Source organism: Lineus longissimus, chromosome 7 (genome assembly GCF_910592395.1).
Source record: "Lineus longissimus chromosome 7, tnLinLong1.2, whole genome shotgun sequence".
Lineage (NCBI taxonomy): Eukaryota > Metazoa > Nemertea > Pilidiophora > Heteronemertea > Lineidae > Lineus > Lineus longissimus.
In genome coordinates, this window is record NC_088314.1 from 20,845,127 (window position 1) to 20,863,199 (window position 18,073).

General features: G+C 43.1%; 3 protein-coding genes across 9 annotated transcripts; 2 read left to right on the plus strand and 1 right to left on the minus strand.

The window, feature by feature from the left end:
* Window positions 1–54: 54 nt before the first annotated feature.
* LOC135491343 (uncharacterized) lies at window positions 55–4,019 on the plus strand. Of its 5 annotated transcripts, none has more exons than XM_064777140.1 (9): window positions 55–230; window positions 715–796; window positions 1,110–1,360; window positions 1,589–1,652; window positions 2,007–2,137; window positions 2,406–2,524; window positions 2,936–3,068; window positions 3,290–3,386; window positions 3,757–4,019. In XM_064777140.1, the coding sequence occupies exons 2-9, from the start codon at window positions 718–720 to the stop codon at window positions 3,810–3,812; spliced, it is 930 nt and encodes a 309-aa protein (XP_064633210.1). In that variant the 5' UTR covers window positions 55–230; window positions 715–717; the 3' UTR covers window positions 3,813–4,019. The 5 variants fall into 5 exon arrangements, with proteins under 5 accessions (XP_064633210.1, XP_064633209.1, XP_064633213.1 ...); XM_064777139.1 differs by having other exon boundaries at window positions 55–226; XM_064777143.1 differs by having other exon boundaries at window positions 57–107.
* Window positions 4,020–4,626: 607 nt separating this feature from the next.
* LOC135491345 (uncharacterized) lies at window positions 4,627–8,069 on the minus strand. 3 transcript variants are annotated; one of them, XM_064777147.1, is made up of 6 exons: window positions 8,001–8,069; window positions 6,687–7,151; window positions 6,402–6,573; window positions 6,049–6,200; window positions 5,631–5,772; window positions 4,627–5,470 (listed from the first exon to the last, which is right to left on the minus strand). In XM_064777147.1, the coding sequence occupies exons 2-6, from the start codon at window positions 6,715–6,717 to the stop codon at window positions 5,197–5,199; spliced, it is 771 nt and encodes a 256-aa protein (XP_064633217.1). In that variant the 5' UTR covers window positions 6,718–7,151; window positions 8,001–8,069; the 3' UTR covers window positions 4,627–5,196. The 3 variants fall into 3 exon arrangements, with proteins under 3 accessions (XP_064633217.1, XP_064633218.1, XP_064633216.1); XM_064777148.1 differs by lacking the exon at window positions 8,001–8,069 and having other exon boundaries at window positions 6,795–7,497; XM_064777146.1 differs by lacking the exon at window positions 8,001–8,069 and having other exon boundaries at window positions 6,687–7,497.
* A 281-nt stretch (window positions 8,070–8,350) lies between these two features.
* LOC135491335 (serine--tRNA ligase, cytoplasmic-like) lies at window positions 8,351–15,052 on the plus strand. The gene is made up of 11 exons (XM_064777123.1): window positions 8,351–8,556; window positions 9,554–9,624; window positions 9,950–10,033; window positions 10,424–10,582; window positions 10,912–11,052; window positions 11,227–11,382; window positions 12,288–12,509; window positions 12,842–12,971; window positions 13,122–13,279; window positions 13,634–13,763; window positions 14,268–15,052. Exons 1-11 carry the CDS (start codon window positions 8,421–8,423, stop codon window positions 14,399–14,401), a joined length of 1,521 nt encoding a protein of 506 aa, XP_064633193.1. The 5' UTR covers window positions 8,351–8,420; the 3' UTR covers window positions 14,402–15,052.
* Window positions 15,053–18,073: the final 3,021 nt, after the last annotated feature.

Genomic DNA, 18,073 nt, shown 5'->3' on the forward strand with positions numbered 1-18,073 from the left:
ACTGGGGGCGAAAAGGTCGACTATTACTGTATCAATAAAGTCAGCTGGGACGAGATTGGCAGTTGGGAGGGTATAAATCGTGGAAGGAACGCGCCCGATTTCACGCGGTACTTGCACAGTGACAGTGATTCCACGGTTTAGTACTGACTAACTGGTCACATGGTTTCACTGATTGCAAGCTTTATCAACTACCGTTGACGTGTACCTGCAATACGCCATTGCCGTAGTGTGTAAACAGATCTATTTTTGGACGAAACTCAGTCCCTCAAAACTTTGGTCGATTTCGCCAATATTGACACTGCTTCTAGGCTGTACCACAGCACTTTAAGCTGTAGCAGCGCTAAGCAAGAGTCATGAAGACAAATGTCCGCTGCTGGATCAACCCCCTCGGCCTCGCCCACCTCCCATCATCAGATTCAGAATCAGAGGCCTGGCCCAGCCTTGTGATTTGGCCAAATTCAATTTGATTATTGTGTTGACAAGGACCCCCTCAACCTGCAGTGCTACCCACTAACATTGCGCAATATTGTTTCGCCATGTCGCAAGAAGATTATGTTGCCACTTTAATTAATGTCTTGATGTAAATGGCGATATAACGTACTAAGTGGCGATACAATGTCGTGCAACGTTAGCTTGTGTCTCTGCTGTACTGTTCGAGTTGTCAATTTCTTCAATACTGTGATCAATGTTTTGTAAACGTTTTATGAATTTTAGGAAATGGCCAACTCGCGCACCCAGTTCTCTGATGCTCTGTTGAAGCTGGCAAGAGACAGGTTGAACAGTTTCTTCTTGCCAGGTTTGTAACTTTTCTAAAATAATAGATTGCCTCAAAAATAGGGACTATGCCGTTCATATCGCTCTCAGAACGTGTATCAAGTTGCATTGGCCATTTGAAATGACTCTTCCTCCACACTTGCTCCCGATAAAACTTGAAAGAAACAGGATGGGAGACTCTTCCACACAAAATCTTTACCTATCCTGGGGCTGCCGCTCTGATTTGAGGTCACTTAGTGCAAAATGTTGCGCCATGACTTTCATTGCATTTAGCATGGTAATAGCCATGTTTTCACCATGACCTTTCTGCACCATTGTTTTGACCGTTCGTGTAGGTTCCTCAAGAGAGAAATGTGTTGATTTTGTGGTGGACGGCAAACACATTGGTTACATCAAACCTGATGTGAAGGAGCAGCTTCTCAAGTATCCAGATGTGTTCGTCGTCAACAACTCGTTGGGGATTGACGATATCCAGTTCCACCCAAATCTCAAGACTTCAGATGATCGTAGCGATCGCCTAGCGACAGTTCTGCAAGAATGGCGGGAGAAATCATGCTTCAGTACATTGAAAGGGTGGAGGAATGAGGTGAGAATGAGACAACTCGGGGACATTGAAGGCCTTTCAGATGCATGATTTTAGGAGCGAGAGGGCCACGTATCCCAAAATTGGCAATTTCAGAGTTTAATTCAATTGTGTTGCTTTTTGTACAATATGGCCTCTTTTATCAAGACGCCTCCCTATTAAGGACAGCATATCTCAGGTTCAAAGATGTCCTTAATGGAGAGGTTCTACTGTAGTTTAATCATGTTTCAGTGTTATGACATCTGGTCTGGCAACCGGACACTCAAGCTGTTCAAAGTAGAGCGATCAGCTGTCGGTAAGTATATGATGATATTAGGATGACGAGATTTAACATATTGCTGTGTAGAAGGTCGAATCAGTTCTGTTCAAAAGTACACAGTTGAGTTAACTGGATATGGATGGGGAGTCTGATAACCAGGGGGAGTGTTTAGCAAGGCGTGGCACCCTGCCTTTTGAAACCTTTCTCTTATTCGCCTGCCTTTTTACATCAGTGACAAATGCATGATGTTTTGACTACAGGAGGCTCCTTATCAAACCCTGCATCCCTGTGAATCAATATGTGGGGGGGGGGGGGTTATATACCCAGCCATGCCAGCACTCTTCTTTCATCTGCGTTCCGTTGATATGCTGGTCTATAATCTCATTTCAGGTTTATTTGGCTTGGTTCAGTATGGTGTCCACATCAATGGTTATCTTAACCACAGCACCAAGGGCCTGTGTATGTGGATTGGCCGAAGATCTCCTACCAAACAAACCTACCCAGGACTGCTCGACAATATGGTAACTAGGCAGAAAGTTCAAACCCACCAGCGTTCCTTCCATCGATTGGGGGAACTCGTATGCACACTTTCCTGAATGGTAGAGTTGAATATGTTTCCACAGTGAGCTACTGTGCTTCCCTGTGCACCAGATGTCCACGACCTGTCCACGAGTGTCTATAGGCAACAAGGTTTTTTGGATGCTTTAACATTGTCTCGCAGGTTTTGAAATGTCCACAGCGACAGCCAAACTGTGATACTGATCTGTGCCTGTTTTATCGTTTCTCAAGGCTGCGGGTGGTATTACAAGTGGCGATACGGTGATGGTAACAGCCCGCAAAGAATGCCGCGAGGAGGCATCCGTACCCGATGAGATACTTGACCGTTTGAAACCAGCTGGTGTAATCAGGTTAGTGTATCATGGTGGTCGAAGCCGTGGAGATCTTTTCATTCATTGTGAAATGTCTTGCACTGATCGTCTAGAGAAAAGCACATGGCCTAACCCAACAAGAAGCTTCAGTGGCTGTGGCTCCGACTCTCGATAAGCGGTCAAGAGGTCCCTGGTTTGATCCTCACAGTCGGTGCAAGTCTCCAGGCAGGTAGGTTTCTCTGTCTAACCTGCCTCACTCCATCCAGGAGTCAGTGAAAATAGGTAGCATGCAGTCAGCTCGGGGTGTAGCACTGATTGAGCAGCTCATCTGAGGAGTACTGACAAATATCAGGATAGATGAGGGTCAGTGTGAACTTGGATGGTAACCTATGTCATACTGTAAATCCTAAACCGAAAACTTCTTTTCTTAAACCCGACATAATTTTCCAGCTATTTCATGGAAGAAGAGCGAGGCCTCCTTTCAGAACAAGAATTCATCATGGATCTTGAAGTAACCGAAGACTTTAAACCAGTTGTCTCAGATGGAGAAGTTGATAAATTTCAACTCATGACTATCGAAGAGGTAAATATCGTGCATTTTCCAAGAAGATCTGTGACTAATCAGAAGAATCTGTTGAGTAAGTCACCTACTACCCGGTACTTGTATTGAGCAATCACCGAAAAAGAAAATGATGCCAGTTTTCACGCCCTCCTCTGTTGAGTTCCTGTAGGCACACAGACACTGGCAGCCAATCATCTAGGTGAGATGTTACATTGTTTTTGCAAATGTTGTTGTTTCTGCAGGTCAAGGAGAGCGTAACAGCAGGAAAGTTCAAAGCAAACTGTGGTCTTGTCATCGCAGACTTCATGTATCGACATGGCATCATAACACCGGATAACGGTACGTATTGGCATCATAACACCGGATAACGGTACGTATTGGCATCATAACACCGGATAACGGTACGTATTGGCATCATAACACCGGATAACGGTACGTATTGGCATCATAACACCGGATAACGGTACGTATTGGCAGGAACTCTTCAATGCTGTATTATTTGATCTTATTGATGAGATCAAGTATGGATTAATCTCGACTTGTAAGATATCTGTACGAGTTTGAGAGGTTAGTGGGCGAGTGTCAGGCCGGTCATCTTGACTTAACAGACTTCATTCTGCTCACACACCTAAATATCTTGTTACCTTTGGATTTAAGCTTCAAAGTTCCCATCTTAATCTTTATTATAGGTTTTCTCTCTCTGTTTCAGAGCCCCATTATTGTGAGATACAGCAGTACATGCACACAAGACTTCCGCAGAGCTGAGGAGTCCGTTTGACGGCAAAAAACATATTGAAAGGAGATTAGGGATTAACAAGGATAGTCTCGGTTGCTTTCCACATGATATGCATCCCTGAACTAGTTTGGCTTTTTTGGCTGAACCAGTGACGGCGCTGAAATAAGGACATATTTCAAATATCCATCACTTGTGATAAATGCGTTGGAATAGAATGTATCATCACGGGGGGGGGGGGGGGGTTTAGAGTATAAACTCTGTTTTCCATGCTGAAGAAACAAAGATGAAGAAATACTTAACTGAACAACATATTTATTTTTAGACAAGTACACAACTTGTTCACTGCCAGAGCGTTAACCTATTTTATTGTTTGTTGTAATTGCCAGGAAAGTTTGTTTATTTTGTCAGAAATTGCTTTTGCACGTGCAAAAAGTTGGTATCACTGAAGAGTATTCTTCAGTTAGGGTGGATTTTATACAGTTTTGGGCCCCAAAAATATGTCCTTATTCCACTAGATAGTGTTTTATTCAATGTGTTTTATATCTATGTATGTATTGTAAAGCGCTGCTGACAATTTAATTTAAAGCGGCGCTATATAAATTCTTTTATTATTACTATTATTATTAAAAATCAGTAAATATTAGACAAATTTACCAAATATGGGCAGCCTGTGAACCGATGCTAGTCTGTTTGAATGCCTCACTTGCAGCACTATTGAACTCTTATTACACCCCCATCATGACATATGGGGTTTCTAAGGAAAAAACTCTTTGCTCGAGAAAAAGTGTGGCTGTCGAGTGATGGGAATTTGCATTTGTTTCAGAACATCTTTGGCAGTGAAAGAGTTAATCACATTAATTTGCTATAAAATTATACAAAACAATGTTCCCGTACAAAATATATCGTGATTATGATGATGTTTGTGTGTGATTATATGTTGCTGAACTATTAAATAGATTGTAAATCTACCCAAGGTAATTTATTTCATGGTTCTTGTTCTTTTCGGTTTGGTGATGGGTACACCATTGGAGATGAGAAAAAGTGCCTATTGAAACGATGGTACGGGTTTGCAGAAGTCGTACTTTCTCTGTGGACTGGTTCCTGAAATTAGATACCAATATCAAAATCTCTCCAGGCTGATAGTGGAATGGGCCATTTTGTGCCAAGAAGGGTTTTGTCACTTGCACATTACTGAAATGTATCAAAGTTCCCCAGGCCCCCATCTCCGTGACAGTGAACTAATGTCGTCGTCCATTGTTCAAGATGGAGATGGTTGCTCCAAGGATTGTGACCGACAATGACATGAAACACTCACTGATTGTCTGCGATGTTACAGCATTGAAAAGTCAATTCTGCAGGATTGTCTAGAGGTTGCTGCCTAATAACAACTGCAATGCCCCCACTGTTGATTGTCTAATCGAGTTCACTGAACCTCTGCATCTTGATGCATAGAAACAATATCACTATCGAGAGTGTAACGTTAACCTCCCGTCTCCAAGCTGCAGACTTCGTCGATGGCATTACAAATGACATCCCCATCTTATTCTTGCCATATTTATCTACGCACTTGTCGATCATTTGCTTGGGGAGAAAATCTGAAGCGATTGAGACAAAAAGACGGCCTGCTTGCTGGTTGCAAGTCTTGTCCAAGGCAGCTCGTCCGCAGAGAAACAGATCTGTGATGAGCCTGAAAATGAAAGACATGTCGGGCATAAATAACGGTGTTTCTAACCCGGGGTAGATATGACTTGTTTACAGGTTTTGTTATGAGAACCATTCTGACACTAAACAGCAAATTTCAAAAGTTCACATCTCATGACAAAAAACATCCAGTTCTTGGAACTCACCCGCAGTATGTCTCAATGGCCTTCGGGTGTGAGAAAGAGTCAAATTGTCGCATGGCTTTGATGAATGCATCCTTATTTGTGACGATGCATTTCTGTGTTTTGTTCTGGTGACTGTGCATGCATGCTGCATGGGTGATGTAATCTGAAGTTGAAAAGTTAACTATACAGGTTGGCCCAAAAAACCCAGACAATTTATTCCTATCACCTTTAAAGATGGAAAAGGAAAGATGTGTTGTGAATGACAGTCACTGTGCTCATGAGGCTCTCCATCCGTGCCAATTCTAATATCGTGGTTGAAATACTAATATGTTGCTATTGATGCCACCCCTGGAGTCGCCATGAGTCATCACCCTCACCACGTCTCTCCTTACCCAAGAAGGAAGACCTAATGAAGTTAGTGCGATCGAACATTACTCACCTTTTAGCATCTCTTTGTCGCCGCAGAAACGCACGATCCCCTGCCGAATCATCTGGTCTATATATGTATAAATCTTGACGCGAGTCGTATCGGTCACATTAGGACATGCGTTCAGTTTTGCCTCATTACACTTTATGCCTTCATCGTACAGACTGAAATAAACAAGAGTGCTTATTTTAAATGGATGGATTTCCGATAGATTTGGAAAGGAGGTTTATTGAATGAGGTTAATTATCAATGTGCCTGTGACTTCTCTAAAACATTTTAAGCTGCCGAGGTTGATATTCCCACGTCTTTCAAAAACACTTGCAGGTTTTTGGCAAGTTTTGATGATTGTAAAAGTAACGACTTACTTGCAGACATGTTCGATCGCTTTCATTTCGTCCTCTGTCGCTGAGATGGCGCCCTCTTCTTCAATCTTACTTGTTGCCATGACAACAGGGTGGAAACACGCATCAACATTATGGCCGTGGTCGCAGACTTTGGCAACATGGACGTCTGCCATGGTTAGGTGTATCAACAACACTGCAACATGAAAGAGTTCACATTCAGTTTGTTACTTTGACAGAGGCTGAGGAATCAGTTGGTAATATACAGTTTGATGTTGATGCAGTCATAGAACTGGTAATCCTACTCACCGACTCCAATAAGCCAACTCGTGTGGAGCATTGTTCGGACGTTGCTGTGACCGCCTCGTAAGAATCACAGCATGCACTAGCAGGCTGATGCAAGGATCTGTCACTTACTGCACTCTCTTGCACCACTCAACTGCGATTGACATCTGGAAGGTTCTCCCCTCCTCGTATATACCGTATATACCAGTGTCGGGGGTTTCTCGGGGCTCTGAGGTGTTGTTGTACTGTTATGCTCCTGGGTTCCTCGAGGTGTTAAGTGATCCTAATGGTCCCCAGTGAGGTCGATGATATCTTCCCTGGATGACACCAGGTCCACTTGGGTTGCCAGAATCAACTCTACATTTCCTATATGAATCTGTGTGATTTCACATGTGATTTTGCCAAGTTAGGCTGGAAATGACCCCATGTGATATAACACCAACCTGAAGAGCTTGTCCAAAGGATATTCCTTTCTTGTAACGGGTCGCCCTATGGGAAGAATTTGAGAATACGGATAGGTATGACAGTCATTAAACTGGGCAAATTGGTCCTTCTGCGGCCATGAATGAGCAATGGGATGAGTTCACAGATATTAGCTGTCTGTGGTATTGCCATTTCAGTTCTGTCAAGAATTCATTTCCGTTTTGATATTGGCCAAAACATTGTCGGGAAAGATTCTCCGACTCTGAAATGTCATTTTGAACTTCCACTGCTGATATTTTTGTTGCAGCTATAAAGTAGCAGCCAGTTTTGCAACGAAACTTGGAATAGACGGCCGCAATCTTACACTACATTTAAAGTTTGCATCAGGAGCAATTGCACAAAACCACGAGACAAAGTGGGTGCAAATATTTCTGTGTTGACATAATCTCCTGCGTGACTCTCGCCTGTTGTCTGATATTGAGTGGGTTGAGAAGGTTCCCTCGGACAATCAAGTGGGTGTGCACACAACCAGGCCAAGGACCAGATCCAGGGTCCACATTAGGCTGATGTAAGTGGGTGATTTGAAAGCTAAGACCTAAGACCTAAGACCTCTAGAAACCTATGACCCTTGATGCAAATATAAGACCCAACTAGAAACCCAAGACCCTTCATATTAGAAACATACGACCCAACTAGAAACTAGAAAGTCCTAACTAGAAAAAGACCAGAAACAGACTGATGTATTTCGTGTCACAGGCTTAAGATGGATATCAGGAGTCGTAGCAGGAGATAATGGGACAGTAGAGAGGGCCAAGCTATCAGCTCAAGAAAAAAAGCATGTCTGGTTGTTGGGCGTGGTCAACCTTCTTGACAACCAATTAATTACGGTACAGTAGGCCACAAACGCAGTTATACCCAAAGCAGTGGTCCATATTTGAACTCATGTAAAGGATGCATCATCTGAAAGTCAAAATGTGTCTTTTGAGGCATACGATACGCTGCAAAAAGGATTAAGTCACAGCTGATGCAACTCTGAAGAAACATTGTAGGCGAATATTGAAGAAGAGGGAGCAACCATTATTTCAGATTCCGTGCCCAGAGCATTTATTGTGATTGAGTGAAACTATTGATTAAATTATCTATTCATCGTCTTAAAACACACACTTAACAATAAAGTATAGTTTAAAATTTTGAATATGATGTTGAAATATCGATTTTATTCAAAACCGGAAATCAATGAATGCTCCCCACGTACTTCCGCCACGTTTGTGAGGAGTCGGCGAAAATTTCTCTTCGACGTCTAAATTACTCTAAAAACTTGATATTTTGTGAAAAATGGTTCTTGATTTAGATTTATTTCGGTCTGACAAGGGAGGTGATCCCGCTAAGATCAAGGAGAACCAGGCAAAGCGATTCAAAGATGTCACACTTGTTGATAAAGTAGTAGCGGCAGATGCGGATTGGAGAAAATGTAGGCCTACGTGCTTCATGCACAGTGATATGATATATATCTATGGCGATTGACGTCTTAGAGAGAACGATAAATAAGTGCTGAAACATGGTCGGCTCGACTCTCGAATGGTGGAATTTGAGCGACTTCAACAGGCAGACATGGCATTGAAAAATTCCAAAAACTATTCTATACCGAGCTACTTACTCTCAAGTTGCTCCTCATGTGTCCATTGTACTCCAAATCGGATCACAAATAGTCATTAAAAGTGCACAAAAAAACCAACCGCCTAACGAGCACCACTGGTGCGACAAAATGGCGAAAAGCTTTTTCATCCTGACTATTTGTGATCCGATTTGGAGAACAATGGATACATGAGGAGCAACTTGAGAGTAAGGAGCTCGGTATGGATAGCATAGTTTTTGGAATATTTCAATGCCATGTCTGCCTGTTGAAGTCGCTCAAATTCCACCATTCCAGAGTCGAGATGACCAAGTTTCAGCACGTAATTATCGTTCTCTCTAAGACGTCATAGATATCATGTCACTGTGCTTCATGCATGTCATGCACATTACAGCAAAGCATCAGGCTCGGGCCTCCTACAACTTCAATGCCGGCCCCCTGGCCATGAAATAACACTGTCTGTTGAATTGAAATTTGGAGTGAGAGTTACTTTGCATTTGTTTCACATTAGTGGTGGCAGTGTACTCAATCACGCGCCAGGAGTACGGGTCTGTAGCTGTTGGCCAACGCCCTATCTTTGATTGATTGATCTAGGCCTGAGATCGTCTTTTTTTTTCCTCTGCCCTAGGTTTGTCATTTCGCAGAGACTGTCTTTTTTTGATGAAATTGATGATGAAAACTCCGACCTTACTCTAGCTCTGTCCTTGACCTTGTTTGGTGAATATCACAATATGAGTGCACTGTAGTTTTGATCAGACTGATGCAGTGATGGATCAATTCTGGCTAGTAGTTGTATTTTGTCAATATTCTAACACTTCCTTTGTTGACATTGTAGCCAGATACCAGTCGGATAATTGGAACAAATTGAAAAATGCCTGCAGCAAAAGCATCGGAGAAAAAATGAAGGTATGAATTTGGTACTTACTTAGATATCGACATACATCATTTGACTCCAGTCCAACTCGGTGCAAAGATCTAAGTCTAAGAGGTCTAGCGTAGGAGGGGGTTAACATGAGGTATTGCGTTGGTGGGAGTTTCAGGGCTCAAACAACACTCGGTAAATTCAATAAGACAAAGAGATAGCTTTGACTGCTCCTCGACCTGGACAACAATACATCAATATACCTTCAAAACTGGTTGAAATATTACAAAAAAATACAAGAATAACCACTTGGCACCAACGACACCCCCTGATTTTTTTTCAAAGTCAATCTTTTCATTTCAATTCCAGAAAAAAGAGCCTATTGGTGAGGATGATAGCCTTCCTCAAGAAGTCTTGGACAAACTGGATGAACTCACTGCAGAGATTCTCAAGGTGAGCACCTCTCTCAAATAAAGGCTTGGCTATTGCTTCCTGCTACATCAGCAGTTGATTAGAGGTAGCATACATATCCCTACACCTGTAGATAAGCTATGATATTGCTGTTTGCCTCATCAGATATTCTATATGTAAACCCACCCAGTTGACCTTGGCGCACCCTTCATCAAGGGCCAACTTTACAGTGAATAAAACAAAGTATGACAGACAAGCACATTCAGCACCAGAACAGAACAGTCCATCTAAGATTGAGACTGCAGAAGAATAGAACACTTGTGAAAGAAGCTGGCAGGATTAGAGTGGTTGACGCTTTGGGATACTTCTGACCCCATTCTAACTCCACAAAATACACTTATGTAAGATTCCGTTATTGGTGTGTGATTTCAGGAGCTAACGGTGAGCCAGATCAAGAAGATCCGTGCTCTCATTGATGAAGCTATAGTCAAGTGTAACGATGATAGAATCCGATTGGAAGACGAGCGACGTGAGGCACTGATACAAATAGGCAACTTCGTCCATCCCTCGGTTGTCGTTAGCAACGATGAGGTAGGTTTGAATTTAGAGTCGAGACCAAATTTGAACCAGGCTTTGACCCCATAAACTTGACTTCTGATGAACTCATGATTTGGGGTAGGTCTCTATTGAATCCTCATTTCTACCTGTTGTAACTTGTCGATAAAATGACCATCTATCTGGTATGAGAATATTGAGGATCTAACTTACCTCAAATCAGGGGAAGAAAGAACAAAGCTTCTGTCAACGTAAAACAATGCCACAAGTTCACTTGGGAGTAGCCTAGAGATACGCAGCCTAAAGAATGACGGTGGACAAGCAAGTTTGATTCCCCATTCCTAAAGTAATCACTTCACTTTCAGGATGAGAATAAAGTTGAGCGAACATTTGGTGATTGTGAAGTGAAGAAGAAGTATTCGCACGTTGATTTGATCCACATGATAGACGGAGTGGATGCGGAGCGGGGGGCGGTCGCAGCGGGAGGTCGCGGATACTACTTAAAGGTACGTCTCCATCCCAGAATATTCTTGACTTCCAAAACATACTGTACTCTTCATTTCTCTGGCTTCCAAAGTGACTACTGTAAAGTCTACTGTCTCACAGCTGGTGCCCTTCAGTGATATCTTAATCAAACATGTGTCAATTGTCTTGAATCTGCATCTTGTCATACTTTCCAGGGTGCCGCAGTATTCCTCGAGCAAGCCTTGATAAGGTATTCGCTTGGTCTCCTACATGAAAAAGGCTTCACACCTCTCTATACACCGTTCTTCATGAGGAAAGAGGTCATGCAGGAAGTCGCACAGCTTAGCCAGTTTGATGAGGAGTTGTACAAGGTAATGTCACAATCATAAAGAGTCTCGTCTTTTTGAGCCAAGATATCTTTGATGGCTGATTTTAATGTGACCATCAACGTAAAGTAACTTGCCCAGGGACACAAACAATGTCTTGGTGTCTGGTATGAAGTGAAGTGTTTAGGAAGCAGACATCTTGACTGTCAGACCACCCATCTGCAGGCAGGAAAGTGTCAGACCTGATCTTGTCTACTTTCTACGCTTTCTCTTTTCAGGTGATAGGAAAGTGTCAGACCTGATCTTGTCTACTTTCTACGCTTTCTCTTTTCAGGTGATAGGAAAGTGTCAGACCTGATCTTGTCTACTTTCTACGCTTTCTCTTTTCAGGTGATAGGAAAGTGTCAGACCTGATCTTGTCTACTTTCTACGCTTTCTCTTTTCAGGTGATAGGAAAGTGTCAGACCTGATCTTGTCTACTTTCTACGCTTTCTCTTTTCAGGTGATAGGAAAGTGTCAGACCTGATCTTGTCTACTTTCTACGCTTTCTCTTTTCAGGTGATAGGAAAGTGTCAGACCTGATCTTGTCTACTTTCTACGCTTTCTCTTTTCAGGTGATAGGAAAGTGTCAGACCTGATCTTGTCTACTTTCTACGCTTTCTCTTTTCAGGTGATAGGAAAGTGTCAGACCTGATCTTGTCTACTTTCTACGCTTTCTCTTTTCAGGTGATAGGAAAGTGTCAGACCTGATCTTGTCTACTTTCTACGCTTTCTCTTTTCAGGTGATAGGAAAGTGTCAGACCTGATCTTGTCTACTTTCTACGCTTTCTCTTTTCAGGTGATAGGAAAGTGTCAGACCTGATCTTGTCTACTTTCTACGCTTTCTCTTTTCAGGTGATAGGAAAGTGTCAGACCTGATCTTGTCTACTTTCTACGCTTTCTCTTTTCAGGTGATAGGAAAGGGCAGTGAAAAAGCCGACGAAAAAGTTTACGATGAAAAATATCTGATTGCGACATCGGAACAACCAATAGCTGCTTACCATCGGGGAGAATGGCTGCCTGAAAAAGATTTGCCGATTAAGTACGCAGGATTATCGACGTGTTTCCGACAAGAAGTTGGCTCACATGGTCGGGACACGCGAGGAATCTTCAGGGTTCATCAGTTTGAAAAGGTGAGATCTGTGAAAAGTAATTGAGTTGACTTTTAGTTGACTTTTAGTTATGAATATGTAACTCTTTTAATAATGGCATAGTTGCTGAAGGAAATCTGCTAAGAAGCTGTCATCGCAAATTTCCAATTTTAGGCAGATTTCTGACCTTTTCCTGTTAATAAATACTCAATTTGACAGCTGGAATGGAAAGTCTCTGTCGATCTTAGAATTTTCAGTGATTGCTGACAAACAGCAAGATTTTTACCAAAAAAATGTCCCCCTTTTTCCTTTGGCTGAATGTAAGATGTGGTGATACTTGTGAACCAACCTGTAAATGTGTTGTCTTCCTGTAGGTTGAACAGTTCTGTTTGTGTTCACCGGAGGAAAACCACTCGTGGGAGTTGATGGATCATATGATAGCTAATGCTGAGGAATTCAACCAGAATCTTGGCATTCCTTACAGGATAGTTAATATAGTCTCAGGTAAATATATGTCTCAGTCACCATCCTTCTTGTCCCATGTACCTGAATGTCTTTTCTGGTTGCTGGCTGTCTCGACACAGTTTACCAACTGCATTCAAGACATTGTTAGTATATGTATTCAAGTGTTCAAGACATCATTTCATTTTGCAGGTGAACTAAACAATGCTGCTGCTAAGAAGTTAGATCTTGAGGCATGGTTCCCAGGCTCCGGGGCGTTCAGGGAATTAGTGTCTTGTTCAAATTGTACGGACTATCAGTCACGACGCTTACTGGTGCGCTACGGTCAAACCAAGAAAATGAATCAAACGGTATGATATATGTTATTACCTTTTGACGACGTTTCTACCATCAGAATCCACAGTGGTATACTTGTTAGGTGTCCAACTCTCAACTGAGGGGATTATGGCTTGGATCCTGGTCTGATCAATACTGTGTCCTTCCTAGGTCAAACTCGAGGCTAAAATGATGGCAGCCCGTTGATACCGTTCCTCTGGAGACCTAATAGTGGCCCAGGTGAGTGCTGCAGAGAGACTGCTATGACCAGATGTTAGGCAGAGTCAAGCTGTTCCCTCACCTCCCTCATAATTCAATGTCTCTCTCTTCGAACGCCTTTCATTTGACCCACGCTACGTTGCTGAATGTGAATTCTTTCTTTCCTTCAGACGGATTACGTTCACATGTTGAATGCGACCATGTGTGCTACGACGAGGGCCATATGTGCTATCTTAGAAAATTACCAAACGGATGATGGAGTTGTGATACCAGACGTTATTAAACCTTACATGCCACCCAGTGAGTAAAGTCTGTTTCATGTTTTCTTGCTTTAGTATTGTTTTAGTTGTTACCTAGTTACCTCCTACCAGAGGAGCCCCTGTGCTCCCTGGTTTACTCCCCACAGGCTGCATGAGACTTTAGGCAGGTCTGTGTGTCGCTCTTCTCCACCCAAGTGTATGAAACCAGATGGAAGGGGACCAGTCAGAGGAGCTCTGGTTGTAGTTGAGCTGCTGATCTGAGGTATACTGAAAGGTTTCAGGATTGACTGTGTCTGGTCATAAAGATAACCTCTACCTCAGTTCATATCGGACTATAAACAGGAAACCTTACATTTTTGGTCCAACATGACCGTCACATGTTAGAGGACGAAGGAGTGACAAGAATTGAACCCACACTACTTCAATGATATTACTCGCTCTGTCGCTGTACCACCAAACAAACCCAAATTCAATAACCCGGGTTTACACTTTGCAGCCTAAATTTCTCTCTGCGTTGCACCTTTTTTTCTGGTGTGTCTTGCAGGTTTACAAGACAAGATCCCGTTCACGAAACCTGCCCCAATCGATGTTGAGGAAGCAAAGAAACAGAAAAAACAAAAGAAAGGTCAAGGTCAGGGGGATACGACGGATAAGATGTCAAACATGAGCCTCAAGTGATTCCATTGTCTCTGGTGTGCAGCGTCCTATCTCCTACTCCCAAACACAAGGTCAACCAGGATGTGACATTTTTTATTTGGGGACGATGTCACAATATATGACTTCCAGAGTAACTGGGAGATTATCATTCAACAGATTACTGATGTATAAGTTATTTCTCATTTGATCATTGTTCAGAGACATGATGTGCTCAATGGTCATGCTGTGCTGACCTCTATATGTGCTTTGCGCTACTTCTAACTTGTAGATGAAGCCTTTTGATAGATTAAGGGACCTGAAATTTAGGAATATATGTGGCCATTTCTCTCCCTTGAGTAGCAGTTTGTAGTAAACTGAACACTCGGGTGGTTTGATGCGGCCATGGACTTGATAAATACATAGTTATAGTATACTTATTGGTGAGGGAAGAATTCTTAGTGTAGCTGGCGCTGGTCGATTGGTTTAAAACATGCTGTTGATATGACTGTCGTCCTAATCCTAATGGCTGGTTTATCATACTCCACAGTATAAGCTAATTCATTCAGGCACAGTGAGCCAGTAAGTGGAGACCCCATGTCTAAGACATCATGATTGTGCCTCAGACGTGTCTCCTATGGCCTCCTTTCCCTGAAGGTTCTCTTCTGTACTTATCATTATAAATAATCTACTCGAGTATGTGTTGCTGTTCTAATCTATTCTGACGATGTAAACAAGATGGAGAGTTGGGACAGCAGACCGGGCAGTGCCACCGAGAGAGGGGAGACTGGTTGTGACTGTCTGATTGTGTATCTCCATGTGTTGGAAAGACTGCAGCTGTTCTGGTTGTGACTACTGCTCTTCTCTAAGTGTCTTAGCATGACAGTCGAGCGGCTTGTTCCTGTTTGGTCCGGTTGTGACTGTCTGAGAATCTGGTCAGATTGGGGATGTCTTCATGTTCTGGTTGTGAAGAGCAATGTGTGTGGCCTTGGTACGACTTAGGAGGCTTCTTCATACTGTCCCTGTTCAATGGATAGATGTCTTCATGTCCTGGTTGTGAAGAGCAATGTTTGTGGCCTTGGTACGACTTAGGAGGCTTCTTCATACTGTCCCTGTTCAATGGATAGATGTCTTCATGTCCTGGTTGTGAAGAGCAATGTTTGTGGCCTTGGTACGACTTAGGAGGCTTCTTCATACTGTCCCTGTTCAATGGATAGATGTCTTCATGTCCTGGTTGTGAAGAGCAATGTGTGTGGCCTTGGTACGACTTAGGAGGCTTCTTCATACTGTCCCTGTTCAATGGATAGATGTCTTCATGTTCTGGTTGTGAAGAGCAATGTGTGTGGCCTTGGTACGACTTAGGAGGCTTCTTCATACTGTCCCTGTTCAATGGATAGATGTCTTCATGTCCTGGTTGTGAAGAGCAATGTGTGTGGCCTTGGTACGACTTAGGAGGCTTCTTCATACTGTCCCTGTTCAATGGATAGATGTCTTCATGTTCTGGTTGTGAAGAGCAATGTTTGTGGCCTTGGTACGACTTAGGAGGCTTCTTCATACTGTCCCTGTTCAATGGATAGATGTCTTCATGTCCTGGTTGTGAAGAGCAATGTTTGTGGCCTTGGTACGACTTAGGAGGCTTCTTCATACTGTCCCTGTTCAATGGATAGATGTCTTCATGTTCTGGTTGTGAAGAGCAATGTGTGTGGCCTTGGTACGACTTAGGAGGCTTCTTCATACTGTCCCTGTTCAATGGATAGATAGATGTCTTCATGTCCTGGTTGTGAAGAGCAATGTTTGTGGCCTTGGTACGACTTAGGAGGCTTCTTCATACTGTCCCTGTTCAATGGATAGATGTCTTCATGTTCTGGTTGTGAAGAGCAATGTTTGTGGCCTTGGTACGACTTAGGAGGCTTCTTCATACTGTCCCTGTTCAATGGATAGATGTCTTCATGTCCTGGTTGTGAAGAGCAATGTGTGTGGCCTTGGTACGACTTAGGAGGCTTCTTCATACTGTCCCTGTTCAATGGATAGATGTCTTCATGTTCTGGTTGTGAAGAGCAATGTGTGTGGCCTTGGTACGACTTAGGAGGCTTCTTCATACTGTCCCTGTTCAATGGATAGATGTCTTCATGTTCTGGTTGTGAAGAGCAATGTGTGTGGCCTTGGTACGACTTAGGAGGCTTCTTCATACTGTCCCTGTTCAATGGATAGATGTCTTCATGTTCTGGTTGTGAAGAGCAATGTTTGTGGCCTTGGTACGACTTAGGAGGCTTCTTCATACTGTCCCTGTTCAATGGATAGATGTCTTCATGTTCTGGTTGTGAAGAGCAATGTGTGTGGCCTTGGTACGACTTAGGAGGCTTCTTCATACTGTCCCTGTTCAATGGATAGATGTCTTCATGTTCTGGTTGTGAAGAGCAATGTGTGTGGCCTTGGTACGACTTAGGAGGCTCCTTCATACTGTCCCTGTTCAATGGATAGATGTCTTCATGTTCTGGTTGTGAAGAGCAATGTTTGTGGCCTTGGTACGACTTAGGAGGCTTCTTCATACTGTCCCTGTTCAATGGATAGATGTCTTCATGTTCTGGTTGTGAAGAGCAATGTGTGTGGCCTTGGTACGACTTAGGAGGCTTCTTCATACTGTCCCTGTTCAATGGATAGATGTCTTCATGTTCTGGTTGTGAAGAGCAATGTTTGTGGCCTTGGTACGACTTAGGAGGCTTCTTCATACTGTCCCTGTTCAATGGATAGATGTCTTCATGTCCTGGTTGTGAAGAGCAATGTTTGTGGCCTTGGTACGACTTAGGAGGCTTCTTCATACTGTCCCTGTTCAATGGATAGATGTCTTCATGTTCTGGTTGTGAAGAGCAATGTTTGTGGCCTTGGTACGACTTAGGAGGCTTCTTCATACTGTCCCTGTTCAATGGATAGATGTCTTCATGTCCTGGTTGTGAAGAGCAATGTGTGTGGCCTTGGTACGACTTAGGAGGGTTCTTCATACTGTCCCTGTTCAATGGATAGATGTCTTCATGTTCTGGTTGTGAAGAGCAATGTGTGTGGCCTTGGTACGACTTAGGAGGCTTCTTCATACTGTCCCTGTTCAATGGATAGATGTCTTCATGTTCTGGTTGTGAAGAGCAATGTGTGTGGCCTTGGTACGACTTAGGAGGCTTCTTCATACTGTCCCTGTTCAATGGATAGATGTCTTCATGTTCTGGTTGTGAAGAGCAATGTTTGTGGCCTTGGTACGACTTAGGAGGCTTCTTCATACTGTCCCTGTTCAATGGATAGATGTCTTCATGTTCTGGTTGTGAAGAGCAATGTGTGTGGCCTTGGTACGACTTAGGAGGCTTCTTCATACTGTCCCTGTTCAATGGATAGATGTCTTCATGTTCTGGTTGTGAAGAGCAATGTGTGTGGCCTTGGTACGACTTAGGAGGCTTCTTCATACTGTCCCTGTTCAATGGATAGATGTCTTCATGTTCTGGTTGTGAAGAGCAATGTGTGGCCTTGGTACGACTTAGGAGGCTTCTTCATACTGTCCCTGTTCAATGGATAGATGTCTTCATGTTCTGGTTGTGAAGAGCAATGTGTGTGGCCTTGGTACAACTTAGGAGGCTTCTTCATACTGTCCCTGTTCAATGGATAGATGTCTTCATGTCCTGGTTGTGAAGAGCAATGTTTGTGGCCTTGGTACGACTTAGGAGGCTTCTTCAT